At 47.7% G+C, this 22,418-nt stretch overlaps 1 protein-coding gene across 3 annotated transcripts in view; it reads right to left on the bottom strand.

The window, feature by feature from the left end:
- fancd2 (FA complementation group D2) overlaps positions 1 to 22,418 on the bottom strand; it is a 146,884-nt gene that overhangs the window by 76,181 nt on the left and 48,285 nt on the right. For all 3 annotated transcript variants that reach the window (XM_072472966.1, XM_072472965.1, XM_072472967.1), the window contains exons 16-23: positions 18,890 to 19,021; positions 10,509 to 10,616; positions 10,186 to 10,295; positions 8,760 to 8,820; positions 5,248 to 5,367; positions 3,328 to 3,401; positions 1,694 to 1,840; positions 1,477 to 1,577 (exon numbers count right to left, since the gene is read on the bottom strand). In XM_072472966.1, coding sequence (XP_072329067.1) covers positions 1,477 to 1,577; positions 1,694 to 1,840; positions 3,328 to 3,401; positions 5,248 to 5,367; positions 8,760 to 8,820; positions 10,186 to 10,295; positions 10,509 to 10,616; positions 18,890 to 19,021 — 853 coding nt within the window. The remainder of the gene's footprint in view (positions 1 to 1,476; positions 1,578 to 1,693; positions 1,841 to 3,327; positions 3,402 to 5,247; positions 5,368 to 8,759; positions 8,821 to 10,185; positions 10,296 to 10,508; positions 10,617 to 18,889; positions 19,022 to 22,418) is intronic.

The following is a 22,418-nucleotide window of genomic DNA, read 5'->3' as shown; positions in this document are numbered from 1 at the left end:
CTCCCTCAACTCAAAATCCTCCTCTTTGAGCATGCCTCCAATTCCCCATTCCAATATTCTCATTCCCCCTCTTCCCCAAACATGTGAACCATACGAACCTTACTGTAAAGGCACTCGAAGGGTATGACATACAGGCAAGGTGTTCTTGTCTCAGAGAAAGGTCGTCACCCGTGACTGGCAGGCCCCAGCAATTAATACACTTTCCTATATAATGTCGCAGAATAATGGAGCATTGACATAGTGACAGGAGATCAGTCCACACCTGCAAGTCTTAATGAGTCTCCAACTGTCCGTGGCATATCACAAGATAGATACCAGGCAGTAACCAAGGAAAGAGATAAAACAATTCAAATTTGGATGTGAGGGAGGGAAGTAAACTGGCCTGGATCACTTTAACATACCTCCTAGTAGCCAAAGTTGGAGAGTGATATTGGTAAGTAGCCTGTTACACGTAAATGCATGTTTAAATAACTTTTTCTTAAAATGTAGTTGAATCACATTGATTGCAAAATTAGCCTAGAAACCATGGGTGGAATGCCATTCTCCCACGCCAGGTGGGAGAATCGCCGGGGCGCCGTGCGAGTCCCGCCACGCCGCCCCCGCACGCGATTCTCCCACCCCCCCAAACAAGCGCAGCGAGAATCACGGCTGGCTGCTGGGAGGATCGCCGCTCGCCGTTTGTAACAGCCGAGCGGCGATTCTCTGGCCCGGATGGGCCAAGCGGCCTGCACAACACGACGGCTTCCCGCCGGCACCGTCCACACCTGGTCGCTGCCGGCGGGAACAGCGTGGGAACGCTGGGGGGGGGGGCTGCCTGTGTGTGTGTGTGTGGGGTGCGGGGGGGGGAGGGGGGGGGGAGGATTCCTGCACCGGGGGCGGCCTCAAAAGGTGTCTGGCCCGCATTCGGTGCCCACCAATCGGCGGGCCGGCCTCTCTGAAGGAGGACCTCCTTTCTTCCGCCGCCCCGCAAGATCCATCCGACATCTTCTTGCAGGGCGGCCTTGGGGAGGGCGGCAACTGCGGGTTAGCGCCAGCCAACCCTCGCATGCGCGGTTGACGTCATATACGCGGTGCCAGCTGCGCCATTTACACAGCGCCAAGGTCCGCGCGCGTAAATGACGTGCCGCTGCTACTAGCCCCCCGGGTGCGGGAGAATAGGGGGCTGGGAGCGGCCTCCGACGCCGGAGTGAAACACTCGGTTTTCACTCTGGCATTGGGACCTAGTCTCCCGATGGGAGAATTGCGCCCCATATTGCAAGAAGCTACTAGACACCAGACTGCAATAGTTCAAGAAGGCAGCTCGCAACTCTCTCCAAGGATGGGTAACAAATGCTGGCCTTGCCAGTGAGGTTCACATCCGACGAAATAAAAAAAACATGGGGTAAAACACCGATTTCAGCTAAAATCAAGCACTGATTTTCTTCACATAGATCTCACTTTTTCAAATTCAACAGCATTAAGTACCTCAAAGCATACCTAACAAAGCATCAATCTCCTCCAAGTTCCCACTGTGCTGCACCTCCTCGCAAAATCTCAGTAGGCGGAAAAAGGAAGCAAGACTCACTGGGGAAATACACCTAAAGGTGACAAATAAAAGCAAATCGTTATCCATGTTGTCATTCTTTTCTGATTAAATTCTTGCTCAAGCAAAGACGACATTATGACTAAAGACTATAAAAAGAAATATTCTTACTTTTTATTCCCCTGCTTGCCAGCCACATTTTCACTCTCAGCGCTAGTCATGCTATTGGATAGCAGTGGTAGAAGATTGATAACTATCCCACCTTCAGTGTCCTCTTCATCCAAGTTGTACATGGACTTCAATGGCAGCAGGTATTTACTGAAAGAATCAACAACGAATCAATCAACAACAGCCAAGTGAGGCACAATGGGAGAGACAATGTGTCAGGTTAAACACCGACCTTTCACTTCTAGGTTCAAACCCAGACCTGACCAGTAGATCTTTCAGTAAGGAACTTACGTGAATTTAGTATAGGCAGTCTAAATCCAGCTTCCAATGGATCATAATCCAAAAATGCCCCTAATTCAGCATTAATTTGGAGTACTACTTTTGGAGAGAAGGTGTGACAGGGCAGTAACCAGAAGATGTCACTTGAGGACAGCTAACTTGCATACCGAGGTCCCACAAACAGCAATGAGATAAATGATCAGTTCACGGTGAGCCCGGTGGTGGTGGCCACATTGAAGATCTGGAGACAGTTTAGGCAGCATTTTAGTTTGGGAGCTGGGTCAGGGGGGATGCCGATCAGGGTTTGAGCCAGGGAGGATGGATGCAATGTTTCAGGGATGGGAATGGAGGGGGATTAAGGAAATGAAGAACCTGTTTTTAATAATAATAATCTTTGTCACAAGTAGGCTTACATTAACACTGCAATGAAGTTACTGTGAAAATCCCCTAGTTGCCACACTCCGGCGCCTGTTCGGGTACACAGGGAGAATTCAGAATGTCCAAATGACCTAACAGCACGTCTTTCGGGACTTGTGGGAGGAAACCGGAGCACCCGGAGGAAACCCACGCAGACAGAGGGAGAACGTGCAGACTCCACACAGACAGTGACCCAAGCCAGGAATCGAACCTGGGACCCTGGAGCTGTGAAGCAACATTGCTAACCGTTTGCGAGTTTGGAGGTGTTGGGCGAGAAGATTGGGCTGGTGCAGGGCGAAAGCTTGAGGAAATGCAGGTGCGGGTCTTGGCCAGGAATGTCTTCCCGACCTTCCCAATAGCGCTTGTCTCCTCATTGCTGGAGGCAGTGTTGTCAGTGGGTGGGGAGGGGTTCGCTGACTGATCATAGGCGGGTCTTGATGGTTTGGAGGTCAGTTTCTCCACACTGTGCCTCAGCGTGGCAAGGTGGCCTGCTGGAGTTTGACCCTGGAAAAGGTGAAATTTGCTTTAAGGGGGACGAGTGATGGGTTCTACAATTGTTTGGGGGGGGGGGGGTTGTGGGGTTGTTTTGTATTGTAAAACTGTTGAAAATTTGTTGAATAATAATACTTTCAAAAAAAGTTTAATATCCAAGCTAAAAGATGGCAAGAATGCAGCAGTTCCTGCACTGCAGTGTCAGAGTGGACTGTGTGCTGCTGGTGTCTTGGGAGTGGGGCTTCATCTCACGACCTCAAAACTCAGAAAGCAGAGTGCTGTCGCTATAGCAAACTGACACATCATTGCAACTAATATATCATCAATTATTCTAACTGATGCCCACAGGGGTCGTTCATAAATGAGAATATACCTTGTCCCACTGAACTGAAATTTGACTTTGGCCACACTTGCAATAGCAATAACACTACATGTTCTTCATCGTTTACCTATCTGTTTCTGGTAGCAGATCTACAACAAAGTCCTCTTGAAAATCATCAAGTACACTTCTTCCAATCAATTCCTAAAAGATGAACAAAAACAGTAAGGTTCGATGCTGACTAAACTTTGTTGCAAATCTATTGTTAACAAGGTGAATTATGCAGACATACACATTGTGGCACAGTTCATTGATGCTGAATCACGAGGTTGCAGAACACAACTTTCCAAATTCCCTTCAACTTCACTATTCTCTGTAATTAGACACACATTCTTGTTTTCCCTGTCTCTTGGTCTTCTAAAACCATTTACAATCCTCAACTGAGGACACACAATTTTCATCCTCGATCGCAAAAACTGCCACTTGGAGCTGAGCTCAAATGCCCAGGTTGACTTCTCTCTGGTCGTAAGAACGTGCCTGATCTCAACTTGGCCGCTCCGCATAAAACAGATTCAAAGGAAGTGGATGTAAAATGGGGAGTCGGAATCGGATTCACGCGGAAACAAGGAGAAATCAAAGCAGCCCATCCTTTTAGGCAAATCTTTCAAGAATTTAGTGTACTGAGAATAGCCAGGATCAGCATGCACAGAAAAAGAAAACTATTACACATTTTTGACAGCCACTGGCCCCACAGTGTAGTTATAAGGGTTGGGTGAGGGAGAGGTTGGGCTGGATTCTCTGCTGCGCCGGCAGCTCGGGGGTTTCCCGGCGGCATGGGGTTGCCCACAATGGGAAACCCCATTGATTGACTGTCGAGACGGAGAATCCCGGGGGCGCGCCGCGGGACGGAGAATCCCGCCCAATTGGCTTTGTGGTTCATTTAATATTCCCCTGTCCACAACCACTCGACAAAAACTTTTTTCCTTCTCCCATCTCTTTTTATTTCTCTAAGTCAATACCTGTGAAACATTAACACAAAGGCATGATTTAAAAACTGTTTTTAATGTGAAACAGATAAAATATCTTATATTTAACCATTCCCATGAGCATCACTGGTCTATCAGCCCAATGATAAATATATTTCACGACCACAAGTATCACGTAGCAATGAACTATAAATAAATTGCATCAAGCCTCTGACCTGGCCAGCTAATACTTCAACCATTATCCAATTTGACTCGGTTATGAAACCAATGTTGGCACATTACAAACAGTATTCTAAAATGAAAGACTACGCATATGGACGTGCTATAAGATTGGTACTTGACACTCATGCTGCTGTTCCACTGTTGCTTCCGGTTACATAACCAAGTTGTAGCCATCCAAATTAGAGATGTGGGCTGGGATTTTCGCGTTGGGCGGGTTCAGCGAGAGGAGAGCAAAATATCACGAGAAGTACAAAGTCATGTTTGACGATAGCTTGAATGCATTGGACCTGATTTTGGGGGGGTGGGGGGGGGGGGGGGGAGGAGGAGGAGGAGGGAGAGACAATGTTGAACGTTGGGAACCACACCAGGGTCAATTGGTTTGCTTGCTGTGTGCTGGGGCAGCCTTTAAAAACGGCACCATGGATCCTTGAGTTGCTAAGTGGCTGGCAGGGGGGGTGCAAATCAGAGGCCGTCCCGCCAGCAATACGTCATGGGACCGGTCACAAAGTTTTAAAGTCCCAGGCTATATGGCGGAGAGACGATATGGCAGAGAAAGTCACCACTGCAGTCAGCGGCGTCAACGCTGCTTTTCCCACCTGACACCAGCCTTTGACGATTTCCAGGAAAATCCTGACCCCAGTATTCCATAGGCACGCATTGCTGTAATTCTTATGACCACTTTCCAGATTTGGTTGTGCAAACGGATTGCTTCAGCACTGACCAATCAGACACCAAAACTTAAATCCGTATAGATACAAAACATTTTGACGGTCAAGATAGCGGGAGAGAGATTGGAGGACAGATCTGAGTATCCAACAGTAAACGAGTATTAATGATGTTACCTGCACTTGTGGATCCAGGTTTCCTTTCTGCACCAAGTTAGCCAATTCATCGTAGTAGAGAGCAGCAGCTTCTGCAGAATGCTCACTGCAGGTGCGCACCAGTTCAAGCAGGGCTGTGGCCTTAATATATAAATTGTTTCAGAAATTAGGGCAATGTCAAAACCAAATTAACTATCTTCTTGTTGGTCTCAGTGAAACACATGCAGCATAAATAAAAAGATACAATAAAACAAGAACACAACAATAATTGCTTCTAAAGATAGAACGCTGAACAAAGTTATAAACCACCTTTCAAATCCGCCACCTCTATCACTGTGGAAGGACAAGGTGATAGGAAATAGAGTTTGAAATTAAGTTATGTTTGCATTGTGGCTGTTCGGAGTAAGATATAGCTTTAAATTCAATTTATAACCCTTATTAATGGGGTAATAAGGTGAAAGCTGGGGCTAGTTTCATTTAGAGTTTTCACTGTGAGAGAGAGAGACAGCAAATCTGAAACTTTGTTTGTATACATGCATTTCTAATGAGGTTTTACTACTCTGAAAATGATTTAGGGAAGTTAAAACAAAGCAGAAAAACTGGGCTGATGCCTAGCAACAGGAGACCCACAGAGATACAAGGTGACCCAAAGAAAGCACCACACCCAAGAAACTGTTACAACAGGCAATGGGAATCAGGATATTGAGCTTGATGATCAGCCACGTTTATAATGAATGGTGGAGCAGGCTCGAAGGGCCGAATGGCCTCCTCCTGCTTCTATTTTCTATATAAGTTTCCATGTAAAATCAGCTGGGATCACAACAAAGGGCAGCAGGTGCATGGGAACACCCATGTAACTTCCCCTCCAAGTCACACACAATCCTGACTTGAAATTGTATCATTGTTCCTTCACTGTTGCTGGGCCAAAATCCTGGACCTTCCTGAACAAAAATGTGGGGTATCTATACCTCATGGACTGCAGCTGTTCAAAAAGGCAGCGCACCACCATCTTCTCAAGGTGAATTAGGGATGGGCAATAAATGTTAGCTTAGCTAGGCTTAGCGTACAACTGCAGTCAAAGATTAGGCCACGGTGGCATCTGGTTAGCACTGCTAAGCCACAGCACCAAGGACCTGGGTTCAATTCCAGTCTTGGGAGTTTGCACCTTCTCCCGTGTCTGTGTGGGTTTCCTACGGGTGCTCCGCTTTCCTCTCACAGTCCAAAGATGTGCAGGTTAGGTGGATTGGCCATGCTAAATGGCCCCTTAGTATCCAAAGGTTAGGTGGGGATACAGGGTTGCAGGCCTAGGTGGGGAGCTCTTTCAGAGGGTCAGTGCTGGCTCAATAGGCCGAATGCTTTCCTTCTACACTGTAGCGATTCTATGATTCTATCTTTGGAATGATTTATTGTAAACTTGCATTGCTGCTTTGGAAATAAAATCTATTTTTCTGACCAAATATTTTTTTTAAATTATATCAGTTGATTCAGTGGGCAGCATTCCCACCTAGGATTCAGAAAGTCGAGACTTAATTTAAACTGGAACAGACAGACAGTTAACAGCCTAGAACTGGAGCACATCATTTGCCTAATTTTCTTATGTTCTCCCGGTGTCCCAGTCAGCATCAACTCATAACAGTGAAAATTTCACAGCCATCTATTTAATGTGAAGCGTATTGGGATGTTTCTGAGCGTAATCCTAAAACATACTATAAATTCAAATTCTTTCTTCCTAATAGCTGAACTCTTATGAAATAATCAGAACACCAGAGTGTCAGTAATAATGTTGCTGAAAAAAAAACATGCTTGCGTGGGTCTCACCCCACAACCCAAAGATATGCAGGGAAGGTGGACTGGCCACACTAAATTGCCCCTTAATTGGAAAAAAAAGAATTGGGCTCTCTAAATTTTAAAAAAAGTTGCTGAAAAATAAGCAACATAAAATGTTAAAAGGTAAGCATTTCATAGACATCTTCCTTCAAATAAAAGTTTTGCCAAAGCCCCTTTACCCATCCTCCTGTACATATTTTTTTTAATTTAAATGATCTGGACCTGAGTGTGGGAAGTATGATCAGCAAGTTCGCAGATTACAAGAAAATTGGAGGTGTGGTCAATAACGAGGATGAAAACCTTAGATTACAGGGCAATATAGATGGGTTGGTCAGATGGGCACAACAGTGGCAAAAGGAATTTTAACCCTGAAAAGGGTGAGGTGATGCATTTTATGAGGACTAGTAATGCAAGGGCATACACGTTAAACAGTAGGACGCTAGGAAGTACAGAGGACCAGGGGGACCTTTGGGGCGGGGGGGGAAGAGAGATGGACATGTCCAAAGATCCCTGAAGGCAGCAGGACGGGTAGATAAGGAATTTATTAGAATAGAACATAACAGTGCAGTAGGAGGCCATTCGGCCCATCGAGTCTGCAGCGACCCACTTAAGCTCTCACTTCCACCCTATCCCTATAACCCAATAACCCCTCCTAACCTTTTTTGGTCACTAAGGGCAATTTATCATGGCCAATCCACCTAACTTGCACGTCTTTGGACTGTGGGAGGAACCCGGAGGAAACCCACGCAGACACGGGGAGAACGTGCAGACTCCACACAGACTGTGACCCAGCGGGGAATCGAACCTGGGACCCTTGCGCTGTGAAGCCACTTGTGCTACCGTGCTGCACGGACTAGGAATAGAATCAAAGAGCGGGGAGGTTATGATGTAGCTGTATAAAACGTTGGTTAGGCCACAGCTGGAGTAGCATGCGCAGCCCTGGTTGCCACACTATAGGAAGGATATGATTGCACCAGAAAGGGTGCAGAGGAGATTCACCAGGATATTGCCTGAGCTGGAGCATTTGAGCTTTGAAGAGAGGCTTGTTTCGCTGGGGTTGTTTTCCTTAGAGCAGAGAAGGTTGAGGGGGGACCTAATTGAGGTGTTCAAAATTATGAAGAACATAGATAGGGTAGATAAGAAGAAACCTTTTCCTTTAGTGGAAGGATCAATAACCAGGGGGAATAGATTTAGCGAGGGGCAGGAAATTTAAAACGGATTTGACAAAAAAATCTTTTCACCGAGAGGGTGGTGGGAATCTGGAACACACTGCCTGGGTGGTAGAGGCAGGAACCTTCAACAGTTAAGAAGCATTTAGATGAGCACTTGACATGGCACAGCATACAAAGCTATGGACCAAGTGTTGGAAAATGGGATTAGATTGGTGCTGGGTGGCTGTGCAGACTCGGTGGGCCGAAGGGCCCCTTTCTGTGCTGTAAAACTCTATGACATAAAGTGACAAGTATATTTGATTCCATAATATTTTTTAGCATAAACATTTTAAACACCAAGTGCTCAATACAAACATCATGGTTGCAAATAAATGAAAAAAGTGGAAGAGGAAAATATCTCACTTAACACTGCAAGTCACGTCACTTTGGATTGGCCACATGCACCCAGGAGCAGACACCTGAGAAAAGCAAGGCTGCCAATGTTCTCAGTCAAGCAACGTTTTGCCATTCTGAAGAGAGGAAGTAAGGTCATACCTGTCTGAATGACTCCTTGCTCATTGATGGCAAATCTGACGATATGGGTTCAATTTTACTTCTGAAAAAGAAGCAACGTTCAGGAATTTAGTTATGGCACGTGGGTTTAAATCTAGCTACAGGGTTAACAATTTCATACTATGCTTTGAAATTCTATACAGAATCCAGTTGCAGTTGGTTTACGCAGTTATAATTCCTCCTGAGCTTTACAACTGGCGCCACATAAATATACATCATGAATGGGCATTGTATAGTAACAAATCTACAAAATACAAACTTATACAGAACAAACCGCTTATTTTTCATTCCTGACAATGGCTTAATAAAACCTGGAACATAAAGTTAGTCTCAGCAATGGTGGCCACGCCAACTATCGTCGATTATCGTTTAAAAACCCATCTCTACCAATGCCCTTTAGGACAGGAATTCTGCCATCGCGATCTGACCCAGACGTGACTCCAGACCCACAGCAATGTGGTTGACTCCAAATGGTCATCTGAAAATGGCCTGCAAATCACTCTGTCCAAGGGCAATTAGAGATGGGTAACAACTGCTTGCCTTGCCAGCGACGCCTACATCCCACAAACAATTTTTTTAGAAACTGAGAATTTGCTACGAATGGCATCAACTCTGTTCACACATATACACCATGCCAGATATATTGTACTTTCACGCAGAGTGTCTCTGCCACATCCAAGTGAAACAAGGAAAGGAAGAACTTTCATTTATATAGCACCTATATAACTCCAGGACATTTCAAGCACTTTACAACTAATGAAGTACTTTTGAAGTGAAGTCACTGCAATAGAAACTTGTGCACATCACGGTCCCACAAGCAGCAATAACATAATGACAAGATTATCTGTTTTAGGGTATTGGTTAAGAGATAAATCTTTGGAGCAGTTCCCTGCGCTTCTACAATATGATGTAAAGTTCTGGGCATCTTTGAAGTGCAGCACCCCCTCATGTAAATGTCACCACACACCCAGAGGACCATATGCTGCTCTCCGCTTTGAGAGGTGACTGGTGGTGATTTAACCTGGGGGTCACCACACCTCAGGCGAGGGACAAGGTTGAGAAGATGGGGCCTTCATGAATAACCTCAACCGGTACGGGAATTGAACCCGTGCTGTTGGCGTCACTCCAAATCGCGAACCAGCCGTCCAGCCAACTCAGATAGAGTGCTCCCATTGATCCATACCTGACAAAGCACATTCAATGCCTGTGGTACACACTGCTGACTGTTGTATTGGCTAAGGAAGGCATGTCCCACAAGAAGGTCACTGATGAATTTAACTTTAGGAGCTAATGTCGGCAAAAATCAGTAACAATGAAAAAGAGCCACCCATTCACTTGTTCAACAGCCTTGACACAATATTTGGTCCCCACAATCATTAAGCATTAGATGATACGTATATTATAATACCTGTCATAAGCCATGCAGCCCACCATCATGACTGCCCCAATGATCCCAATGCGCTTGTATTTGGACAGTGTACTAGACAGTTGTTTCCTGATAACAATGTGCATGTCATCCTGTGGAATAGGACAAAGCAACTATTAGCAAACCCTCTGGTTAACATGAAACATTACTGCAGGGACTAGTCCATGTGCGCAAAGAAAAAACTTGCAATGCCGACACAAATGCAGATTTTAATCAAACCGTTGATCCAAACATGCAAAAGAGCACAGGGGTACAGGCAAGAGAAGCTGAAGAGTCTTATGAGATTTTTAGATGTTCTCCCTTACCTGAATGTGGCTGCCATCCTGGCCTCTACTAAAAGCCAATGTGCCCAGGACAAAAAACAACTTCCTTATCTGCTGGGGAGACAAGTTGTCCATGTAATCCAAGATACCCTGTTAATTAAAAGAAAAATTTCAGTATGACACAATAACAGTTGCCACTATGACTATTTTAAAGCACTTGGGCTGTTGGAGATCTAAAAACTGAAAATGCTGGAAAAATACCTACAGTGCAGAAGGCGGCCATTCAGCCTATGAGGTCTGCCCCAACCCTCTGAAAGAGCACCTCACCTAGGCCCACTCTCCCACCCTATCCCTGTAACCCCACCTAACCTGCACATCGTTGGGCACTAAGGGAAAATTTTAGCATGGTCAATCCACATAACCTGCACATCTCAGCAGCTCTGGCAGTTTCTGTGGAGAGAGAGAGAGAGAGGCAGAACTATCATTTTGAATCTGTATGACTCTTCGTCAGAGCTGAATAGAGGTAGGAATATGGTGAGTTTTAGTTGAAGAAAGGGTGTGGAGCAGAATAGGTGGTCAGGGGTCAGTGAGAGCTCAGGAGAGATTATTGGAGAAGCCTGGGCTACCCTCATCATTTCTGTGTATGAGAATGTAATTCATAAAAAGAAACATTTGCAAGCTCCATCCCTTATCTGATTTAGAACCTTGCAAACCTACCGAGCATTAAACCCTCATAAAGTTGGATACATTAAACTGCGGGTAGTGCACCTTCTGCAATTGCATGAGAAGGTTACCTGGGAAGGGAACGAGGGATTTAGGATGTTGGAAGAGTGAATCAGGGTGTTACAGAGGGGGCGGTCCCTACGAGCGTTGACAGAGGGGTTGAGGTGAAGATGTGTTTTGTGGTGGAATTATGCTGGAGTTGGAGGAAACATGCAAGATGTTCCTTTGAATGCGGAGGCTGGTGGGTTGAAAAGTCTGTGTGGAGTTTGCACATTCTCCCCGTGTTGCATGGGTTTCACCCCCACAACCCAAAGATGTGCAGGCTAGATGGATTGGCCATGCTAAATTGCCCCTCAATTGGAAAAAAATGAATCGGGTACTCAAATTTATTTTTAAAACTCTGGCGGGAAAGCTCGGTTAAGGAAAAAGGCAGACATGTCAGATGCACCGTTTTCAAAGGTGGCATCATTGGAATAGATGTGACGGAGGTGGAGAAATTGAGAGAATAGAATAGAGTCCTTACCCCATCTCTTTTCACTTCACCAGCCTCCGCATTCAAAGGATCATCCTCCGCCATTTTCATCAAATCCACCACGATGCCACCAAGAAACACACCTCACCCTCACCACACCCATCAGTCTCCCACAGTGACCACTCCCTCCGTGACACTTTGATGCACTCCTCCCTCACCCCCAACCCCTCATCCCCTTCCCACGACACCTTCCCATGCAATTGCAGAGGATGCGACACCTACCCCTTTACCTCCTCACTGTCCAGGGCCCCAAACATTTCTTTCAGGTGAAGCAGCGTTTCCCTTGCACCTCCTTCAATTTGGTTTACTCTATTTGCTTCTCCCAATGGGGTCTCCTCCAGAAGACCATAAGGCCATCGAGTCTGCTCCGCCAGTCAATCATGGCTGATATTTTTCTCATCCCTATTCTCCTGCCTTCTCCCCATAACACCTGATTCCCTTATTGATCAAAAACCGATCTATCTCTGACTTAAAGGCACTCAGTGATTTGGCCTCCACAGCCTTCTGCGGCAAAGAGTTCCACAGATTCACCACCCTCTGGCTGAAGAAATTCCTCCTCATCTCCGTTTTAAGAATCGTCCCTTTAGTCCGAGATTGTGTTCTCTGCTTCTTATTTTTCCCACAAGTGGAACCATCCTCTCCACGTCCACTCTATCCAGGCCTTGCAGTATCTTGTAAGTTTCAATCAGACCCCCCCCTCATCCTTCTAAACTCCAACGAGTACAGACCCAGAGTCCTGAACTGGTCCTCATACAAGCTCTTCATTCCAGGGATCATTCTTGTGAACCGCCTCTGGACCCTTTCCAAGGCCAGCATTTCCTTCCTCAGGTACGGGGAAGGGAACACTGACAAAGGAGAGTACTTGCAGGCACGGAGATGGGTTGAAGTGTGTATACTTCAACGCAAGAAGCATCAGGAATAAGGTGGGTGAACCTAAGGCATGGATCGGTACTTGGGACTACGATGTGGTGGCCATCACGGAAACTTAGATAGAAGAGGGGCAGAAATGGTTGTTGGAGGTCCCTGGTTATAGATGTTTCAATAAGATTAGGGAGGGTGGTAAAAGAGGTGGGGGGGGTGGCATTATTAATTAGAGATAGTATAACAGCTGCAGAAAGGCAGTTCGAGGAGTATCACCCTATTGAGGTAGTATGGGTTGAAGTCAGAAATAGGAAAGGAACAGTCACCTTGTTAGGAGTTTTCTATAGGCCCCCCAATAGTAGCAGAGATGTGGAGGAACAGATTGGGAAACAGATTTTGGAAAGGTGCAGAAGTCATAGGGTAGTAGTCATGGGCGACTTTAACTTCCCAAATATTGAATGGAAACTCTTTAGATCAAATAGTTTGGATGGGGTGGTGTTTGTGCAGTGTGTCCAGGAAGCTTTTCTAACACAGTATGTAGATTGTCCGACCAGAGAAGGGGCAATATTGGATTTAGTACTGGGTAATGAGCCAGGGCAAGTGATAGATTTGTTAGTGGGGGAGCATTTTGGAGATAGTGACCACAATTCTGTGACTTTCACTTTAGTAATGGAGAGGGATAGGTACGTGCAACAGGGCAAGGTTTACAATTGGGGGAAGGGTAAATACGATGTTGTCAGACAAGAATTGAAGTGCATAAGTTGGGAACATAGGCTGGCAGGGAAGGACACAAGTGAAATGTGGAACTTGTTCAAGGAACAGGTGCTACATGTCCTTGATATGTATGTCCCTGTCAGGCAGGGAAGAGATGGTCGAGTGAGGGAACCATGGTTGACAAGAGAGGTTGAATGTCTTGTTAAGAGGAAAAAGGTGACTTATGTAAGGCTGAGGAAACAAGGTTCAGACAGGGCATTGGAGGGATACAAGATAGCCAGGAGGGAACTGAAGAAAGGGATTAGGAGAGCTACGAGAGGGCATGAACAATCTTTGGCGGGTAGGATCAAGGAAAACTCCAAGGCCTTTTACACATATGTGAGAAATATGAGAATGACTAGAGCGAGGGTAGGTCCGATCAAGGACAGAAGCGGGAGATTGTGTATTGAGTCTGAAGAGATAGGAGAGGTCTTGAACGAGTACTTTTCTTCTGTATTTACAAATGAGAGGGGCGATATTATTGGAGAGGACAGTGTGAAACAGATTGGTAAGCTCGAGGAAATACTTGTTAGGAAGGAAGATGTGTTGGGCATTTTGAAAAACTTGAGGATAGACAAGTCCCCCGGGCCTGACGGGATATATCCAAGGATTCTATGGGAAGCAAGAGATGAAATTGCAGAGCCGTTGACAATGATCTTTTCGTCCTCACTGTCAACAGGGGTGGTACCAGGGGATTGGAGAGTGGCGAATGTCGTGCCCCTGTTCAAAAAAGGGACTAGGGATAACCCTGGGAATTACAGGCCAGTTAGTCTTACTTCGGTGGTAGGCAAAGTAATGGAAAGGGTACTGAAGGATAGGATTTCTGAGCATCTGGAAAGACACTGCTTGATTAGGGATAGTCAGCACGGATTTGTGAGGGATAGGTCTTGCCTTACAAGTCTTATTGAATTCTTTGAGGAGGTGACCAAGCATGTGGATGAAGGTAAAGCAGTGGATGTAGTGTACATGGATTTTAGTAAGGCATTTGATAAGGTTCCCCATGGTAGGCTTCTGCAGAAAGTAAGGAGGCATGGGATAGTGGGAAATTTGGCCAGTTGGATAACGAACTGGCTAACCGATAGAAGTCAGAGAGTGGTGGTGGATGGCAAATATTCAGCCTGGATCCCAGTTACCAGTAGCGTACTGCAGGGATCAGTTCTGGGTCCTCTGCTGTTTGTGATTTTCATTAATGACTTGGATGAGGGAGTTGAAGGGTGGGTCAGTAAATTTGCAGACGATACGAAGATTGGTGGAGTTGTGGATAGTAAGGAGGGCTGTTGTCGGCTGCAAAGAGACATAGATAGGATGCAGAGCTGGGCTGAGAAGTGGCAGATGGAGTTTAACCCTGAAAAGTGTGAGGTTGTCCATTTTGGAAGGACAAATATGAATGCGGAATACAGGGTTAACGGTAGTGTTCTTGGCAATGTGGAGGAGCAGAGAGAACTTGGGGTCTATGTTCATACATCTTTGAAAGTTGCCACTCAAGTGGATAGAGCTGTGAAGAAGGCCTATGGTGTGCTCGCGTTCATTAACAGAGGGATTGAATTTAAGAGCCGTGAGGTGATGATGCAGCTGTACAAAACTTTGGTAAGGCCACATTTGGAGTACTGTGTACAGTTCTGGTCGCCTCATTTTAGGAAGGATGTGGAAGCTTTGGAAAAGGTGCAAAGAAGATTTACCAGGATGTTGCCTGGAATGGAGAGTAGGTCTTACGAGGAAAGGTTGAGGGTGCTAGGCCTTTTCTCATTAGAACGGAGAAGGATGAGGGGCGACTTGATAGAGGTTTATAAGATGATCAGGGGAATAGATAGAGTAGACAGTCAGAGACTTTTTCCCCGGGTGGAACAAACCATTACAAGGGGACATAAATTTAAGGTGAAAGGTGGAAGATATAGGAGGGATGTCAGAGGTAGGTTCTTTACCCAGAGAGTAGTGGGGGCATGGAATGCACTGCCTGTGGAAGTAGTTGAGTCGGAAACATTAGGGACCTTCAAGCAGATAGGTACATGGATTACGGTAAAATGATATAGTGTAGATTTATTTGTTCTCAAGGGCAGCACGGTAGCATTGTGGATAGCACAATTGCTTCGCAGCTCCAGGGTCCCAGGTTCGATTCCGGCTTGGGTCACTGTCTGTGCGGAGTCTGCACGTCCTCCCCGTGTCTGCGCGGGTTTCCTCCGGGTGCTCCGGTTTCCTCCCACAGTCCAAAGATGTGCGGGTTAGGTGGATTGGCCAATGATAAATTGCCCTTAATGTCCAAATTGCCCTTGGTGTTGGGTGGAGGTGTTGGGTTTGGGTGGGGTGCTCTTTCCGGGGGCCGGTGCGGACTCGAGGTGCCGAATGGCCTCCTTCTGCACTGTAAATTCAATGATAATCTATGATTAATCTAGGACAAAGGTTCGGCACAACATCGTGGGCCGAAGGGCCTGTTCTGTGCTGTATTTTCTATGTTCTACGGGGCCCAAAACTGCTCAGAATACTCCAAATGGGGTCTGACCAGAGCCTTATATAGCCTCAGAAGTACATTCCTGGTCTTGTATTCTAGCCCTCTCGACATGAATGCTAACATTGCATTTGCCTTCCTAACTGGCGACTGAACCTGCACGTTAACCTTAAGAGAATCGTGAACAAGGACTCCCAAATCCCTTTGTGCTTCTGATTTCCTAAGCATCTTCCCATTTAGAAATGCGTCTATGCCTCCATTTCTCCTTGCAAAGTGCATAACCTCACACTTTTCCACATTGTATTCCATCTGCCACTTCTTTGCCCACTCTCCTAGCTTGTCCAAGTCCTTCTGCAGCCCGCCTGCTTCCTCAATGCTACCTGCCCTTCTACCAATCTTTGTATCATCTGCAAACTTAGCAACAGTGCCTTCAGTTCCTCCTTCCAGATCGTTTATGTTTATTGTGAAAAGTTGCGGTCCCAGCACCGACCCCTGAGGTACACCACTAGTCACCGGCTGCCATCCTGAAAAAGACCCCTTTATCCCCACTCTCTGCCTTCTGCTAGTCAGCCAATCCTTTATCCATGTCAGGATCTTACCCGTAACACCATGGGCTCTTAACTTATTTAACAGTCTCCTATGCAGCACCTTGTCAAAGGCCTTCTGGAAATCTAAATAAATCACGTCCACTGGTTCTCCTTTGTCTAACTTCATTGTTACTTCCTCAAAGAACTCAAACAGATTTGTCAGACATGACCTTCCCTTGACAAAGCCGTGCTGACTCAGTCCTATTTTATCGTGCACTTCCAAGTACTCCGCAATCTCATTTTTAATAATGGACTCTATAATCTTACCAATGACCAAAGTCAGGCTAACTAGCCTATAATTGCCCATCTTCTGCCTCCCCCCCCCCCCCTTCTTAAACAGAAGTGTTACATTAGCCACTTTCCAGTCCTCTGGGACTCTTCCTGCCTCCAGTGATTCCTGAAAGATCATCACTAATGCCTCCACAATTTCCTCAGCTATCTCTTTTAGAACTCTGGGGTGTGGTCCTTCCGGTCCAGGAGATTTATCCACCTTCAGAACTTTCAGTTTCCCCAGAACCTTCTCCTTAGTAATGGTCACTGCACTCACCTCTGCCCCCTGGTTCTCCTGGAGCTCTGGCATCCCGCTGGTGTCTTCCACCGTGAAGACTGATGCAAACTAACTATTCAGTTCATCTGCCATTTCTTTGTTTCCTATTATTACTTCTCCAGCTACATTTTCTAGTGGTCCAATGTCTATTTTTTTGCCTCTCTCTTACCTTTTATATATTGAAAAAAACTCTTGCTATCTTCCTTCACAGTAAGAAATCTTACAACACCAGGTTAAAGTCCAACAGGTTTGTTTCAAATCACTAGCTTTCGGAGCACTGGTCCTTCCTCAGGCTCACCTGATTCACCCGAGGAAGGAGCTGTGCTCCAAAAGCTAGTGATTTGAAACAAACCTGTTGGACTTTAACCTGGTGTTGTAAGACTTCTTACTGCGCTCACCCCAGTCCAATGCCGGCATCTCCACATCATATCTTCCTTTATATAACTATCTAGCTTACACTCATGCTTCATCTTCTCCCCCTTATTGCTTTTTTAGTTGTCCTCTGGTCTGCCTCATTACACATCACCAAATCCAGAATTGCCTGTACCCTAGTTGGCTCTGTCACAAGCTGCTCCAAAAAAAACATCTCTTAGACATTCCACAAATTTGTTTGTGATCCACTACCAATCTGATTTTCCCAGTCCACCTGCATATTGAAGGACCCATGATTATTGTAATATTACCTTTTTTACATGCCTTTTCTATCTCCTGATTTATTTTCTGCCCCACATCCTGACTACTGCTAGGGGGCCTGTACATAACTCCCATCAGAGTCTTTTTACCTTTGCGATTCCTCAACTCTACCCACAGAGATTCTATGCCTTCTGATCCTATATCGCTCCTTGTTATCGATTTAACTTCATTCCTTACTAACAATGCAACCCCGCCCCCTTTGCCCATCTGCCTGTCCTTTTGATAGGACACATATCCTTGGATATTTAGATCCCAGCAGTCACATCTCTGTGATGCCCACAACATCGTACCGGCCAATTTCAATGTGTGCAACAAGCTCATTTAACTTGTTCTGTACTGTGCGGATTTAGGTACAGCACCGTCAATCCTGCATTGGCCACCTCCCATCTTTTTTGCTCTGCCTGAGAGTGATGTTATTCTTTTATTTTGGTTCTTTGTTTCCCCTTCAGTTATTACACCTTCTAAGCTCACATTCTGGTTTCCACCCCCCTGCAATACTAGTTTAAATCCTCCCGAGTGAATCTAACAAACCTCCCAGCCAGGATATCGGTGCCCCCCCAGTTTAGATGTAACCCGTTCAACAACTTTAGACTGTGAACTTTCTCCTCTATCTTCACCTTTTGAAAAAAAATACAAGTATTTTTCGTCCCAGTGCAACCCCACACCCACCCCCCAACAGGCCACCTGTCACTTGTTCTCAAGTTTTGCTTTCACTGAGCACCAACCTGGGGCTGGTTTAGCACAGTGGGCTAAATCGCTGGCTTGCAATACAGAACAATGCCAGCAGAGCGGGTTCAATTCCCGTACCAGCCTTCTCGAACAGGCGCCGGAATGTGGCTTTTCACAGTAATTTCATTGAAGCCTACTCGTGACAATAAGCGATTATTCTGCTATTAACACATTGCTATCTTACCGTTAAGCCGCTATCAGCACCTTCTATGGTCCTCAACACTGTCGTTAACAATATAAAATCCATCACATTTCTCCCTCTCTTTAGCTCTGAAGAGGTCATATGGACAGGAAACATTATCTCCATGGATACTGCCAGACCAGCTGAGTTTTTTCAGCATTTTCTGTTTTTAATTCATAGATTTTGCTACATGTGGCAAAGACACAACTCAAATTATAAACTCACGGGAGTGAGGCACAATGGATATTATTTATTTCTACAGCACATGACACCAGTATATTGAAATTGGAATATTTTCTAGCTAAGCCAGACTCCTCGACATTTTAACTGCTTCTCTTGAAAATAAAATGCAAAACATAATTCCTTCCACCTACCTTGACAAATATGGCATAAACAGCCATTGTCGACAAACTCTGGGAGACCAAGTCCATAAGCACATCAAGTGAGATATCCACTTCTGTAGTGAAACCACTACACACGTGAGTCACCAGTGCACCAACAACCTCCTGTACAGAGATACAGATACAGGGATCAAAATGCTCTCTGGATTTCCCAAAGTGTGATAATTGAATGGCAAATGTGCCAGGGACTGAGCAAATTTAAGACATTTGTTATGACACTTCTTCGCATTATGATTAAATGTCAAGAAACATATTAAAAACTCCTCAGAGCAAAATGCAGTAGACCATTGCCTTTTGTAATAGGTGCTGGACTCTTAGCCAGTGACCCAACAGCACCTGCCAATTAGCAATTCAATATGACAATGCCAGCTAAAACACAAAGCTGCGCTTTAACTTTGTTGCTTTAGGGCTTCCGGTTGCGGCTATGCAGAGCTAAGTCGCACGTTCGGCAGCTCCTGCTAGAAACGGACTTTTGGGCTCTTTTAAGAGCCCGTAACGGCGCTTGCTCGACGTTTCCCGGTGTGGGAAGGAGATAGCAACATTCCCCCAATAGTGTATGGCTTGGACCAGGAGTGGTGCGATCAAAAAAGTGCCAGTAAAGCAAAAGAAGTGCGAGGGAGGAAGACCAAGATGGCGGCGGGTGGAGACCAGGCAGCGTGGATGCAGTGGGCGCAGGAGCAGCAGGAGTTTCTTCAGCGCTGCTTTAGGAGCTGAAAGCGGATCTGCTGGAGCCGATTAAGGCGTCAATCGATAAGCTGCTGGAGACCCAGACGGCCCAAGGGGGGGCGATCCAGGAGGTCCGGCAAAAGGTCTCTGAGAACGAAGATGAGATCCTAGGCCTAGCGGTGAAGGTGGCGGCGCACCATAAAAAATGACAGGAGAGGTTCGAGGAGATGGAGAACTGGTCGAGGCGGAAGAATCTGCGGATCCTGGGCCTCCCGGAGGGGTCGGACGTGGGGGCCTACGTGGTCACCATGCTGAATTCGCTGATGGGAGTGGGGTCCTTCCAGGGGCCCCTGGAGCTGGAGGGGGCCCACCAAGTGCTGAAGAGGAGGCCCAAGCCCAACGAGCCGCCGCGGGCGGTGCTGGTGCGGTTCCACCGGTTTGCTGATTGGGAGTGCGTGCCAAGGTGGGTCAAGAAGGAGCGGAGCAGCAGGTGGGAGAACGCGGAGGTCCGGATCTACCAAGATTGGAGCGTGGAGGTGGCGAAGAAGAGGGCCGGGTACAATCGGGCGAAGGCGGTGCTGCACAGGAGGGGGATGAAGTTCAGCATGCTGCAGCCGGCACGTCTGTGGGTCACCTATAAGGACAGACATCATTATTCTGAGTCCCCGGAGGAGGCGTGGGCCTTTGTCCAGGCCGGAAAATTGGACTCGGACTGAGGGTCAGGGGCGGGGGGGCCGCGGTGAAGGGATGGTTGGGGGGTTGTTGTGTTGTATTTTGAGGGGGGGGGTTTCCTTGTTCATTGTTGGTTCTTTGTTTTTCGAGGGTTGGTTGGGCCCGCCGGGTGGGCTCTTGGAGGGGGGCAGGTAAATGGCTTGGGGGGTTGATGGCCGGCAGGCGGGATGGGGCCCCGGGGGAGGGGGGGAGGCCTGAGTTGGGGGCAAGGGGACCGGGCCTGAAATGGAAGCTGCGGCAGAGGAGGAGGCCGGGCGAGTGGAAAGCGCAGGCATTTTCGCCGCTAAGGGCTGAAGGGGGCGGGGCCGGAGCTGGGAAACGCGGGCTTTTTCCCACGCTGGGAGTGGAAGGGGGAAGGGGAGAGCCTGCTGGTGGACAATGGGGGCGGGGGGGGGGGGAATGTTCCACACTGGAGGAGTCGAGGGAGTGGCCGGGGTCAGCTGACCAGGTTGCTGCTGGAATGGCCAAGGGGGAGTCGCTAGAGGAGGTCGGGGCGGGGGTCTGCTGCTGTGGGGACTGGGCCATGCGGGGGGCACGGGCACGTGGCTGGCCTAGGATGGGATATGGCTAGTCAGCGGGGGAGGAGAGCGGGTAGCCCCCTGATCCGGCTGATAACCTGGAACGTAAGGGGACTGAACAGGCCAGTCAAACGGGCCCGGGTGTTCGCGCACCTGAAGGGGCTGAAGGCAGATGTGGCCATGCTTCAGGAGACGCACCTGAGGGTGGCGAATCAGGTAAGGTTGAGAAAGAGGTGGGTAGGCCAGGTGTTTCATTCGGGGTTGAATGCAAAAAAATCGGGGGTTGGCGATCTTGGTGGGGAAGAGAGTGTCGTTCGAGGTGTCGAGCATCGTGGTAGACAATGGCGGTAGGTATGTGATGGTAAGTGGCAAGCTGCAGGGGGAGCGGGTGGTATTGGTCAATGTATATGCCCCGAATTGGGACTATGCGGGCTTCATGCGGCGCATGTTGGGCCGGATTCCGGACCTGGAGACAGGGGGCCTGATAATGGGGGGGGGGGGATTTCAATATGGTGCTGCACCCGGCACTAGATCGTTCCAGGTCTAGGACGGGGAGAGGCCGGCGGCGGCCAAGGTGCTGAGGGGGTTCATGGGCCAGATGGGAGGGATGGACCCAGAGAGTTTTGCGAGGCCAGGGAATTCTCATTCTTCTCCCATGTCCACAAGGCCTATTCCCGGGTTGACTTCTTTGTTATGAGTAGGGCGCTGATCCCGAGAGTGATACGGAGTACTCGGCGATAGCCATTTCCGATCACGCTCCGCATTGGGTAGACATCGAGCTGGGGGAGGAGAGGGACCAGCTCCCGCTGTGGCGCTTAGAGGTGGGGTTGCTGGCGGACGAGGAGGTGAGCAGGCGGGTCCGAGGGTGCATAGAGAGGTACCTGGAGGCGAATGACAATCGGGAGGTCCAAGTGGGGGTGGTCTGGGAGGCGCTGAAGGCGGTGGTCAGGAGAGAGCTGATCTCCATTAGCGCCCATAACGAGAGGAGGGAGAAGAAAGAGAGGGAGAGGCTGATGGGGGAGATGGTGAGGGTGGACAGGATGTACGCGGAGGTCCCGGAGGATGGATTGTTTAGGGAGCGGCGCAGCCTCCAGGCCGAATTAGATTTGTTGACCACCAGGAAGGCGGAGGCGCAGTGGAGGAAGGCGCAGGGGGCGGTATATGAATATGGAGAAAAGGTGAGCCGGATGCTGGCACACCAGCTTCGGAAGCGAGAGGCAGCAAGGGAGATCGGGGGAGTTAAGAATGGGGGAGGGAGCATGGTGTGAAGTGGGGTGGGTATCAATGGGGTCTTCAGGAACTTCTACGAGGAACTGTATCGGTCCGAGCCCCCACTGGAGGGAGGGAGGGATGGGTCGCTTTCTGGACCGGTTGAGATTCCAGAGGGTGGAGGGGGGTCAGGTGACGGGGTTGGGGACGTTGGTTGGGTTGGAGGAGTTGGTCAAAGGGATTGGAAGCATGCAGGCGGGGAAGACACCGGGGCCAGATGGGTTCCTGGCCGAATTTTATAAGAAGTATGCGGACCTGCTGGGCCCTCTGTTGGCAAGGACCTTTAATGAGGCAAGGGAAGGAGGGGCTTTGCCCCC

This window comes from Scyliorhinus torazame, chromosome 13 (genome assembly GCF_047496885.1).
Source record: "Scyliorhinus torazame isolate Kashiwa2021f chromosome 13, sScyTor2.1, whole genome shotgun sequence".
NCBI classification, from domain to species: domain Eukaryota; kingdom Metazoa; phylum Chordata; class Chondrichthyes; order Carcharhiniformes; family Scyliorhinidae; genus Scyliorhinus; species Scyliorhinus torazame.
Note: the sequence above shows the minus strand (reverse complement) of the source record. Positions and strands in the feature narration are given on the sequence as shown.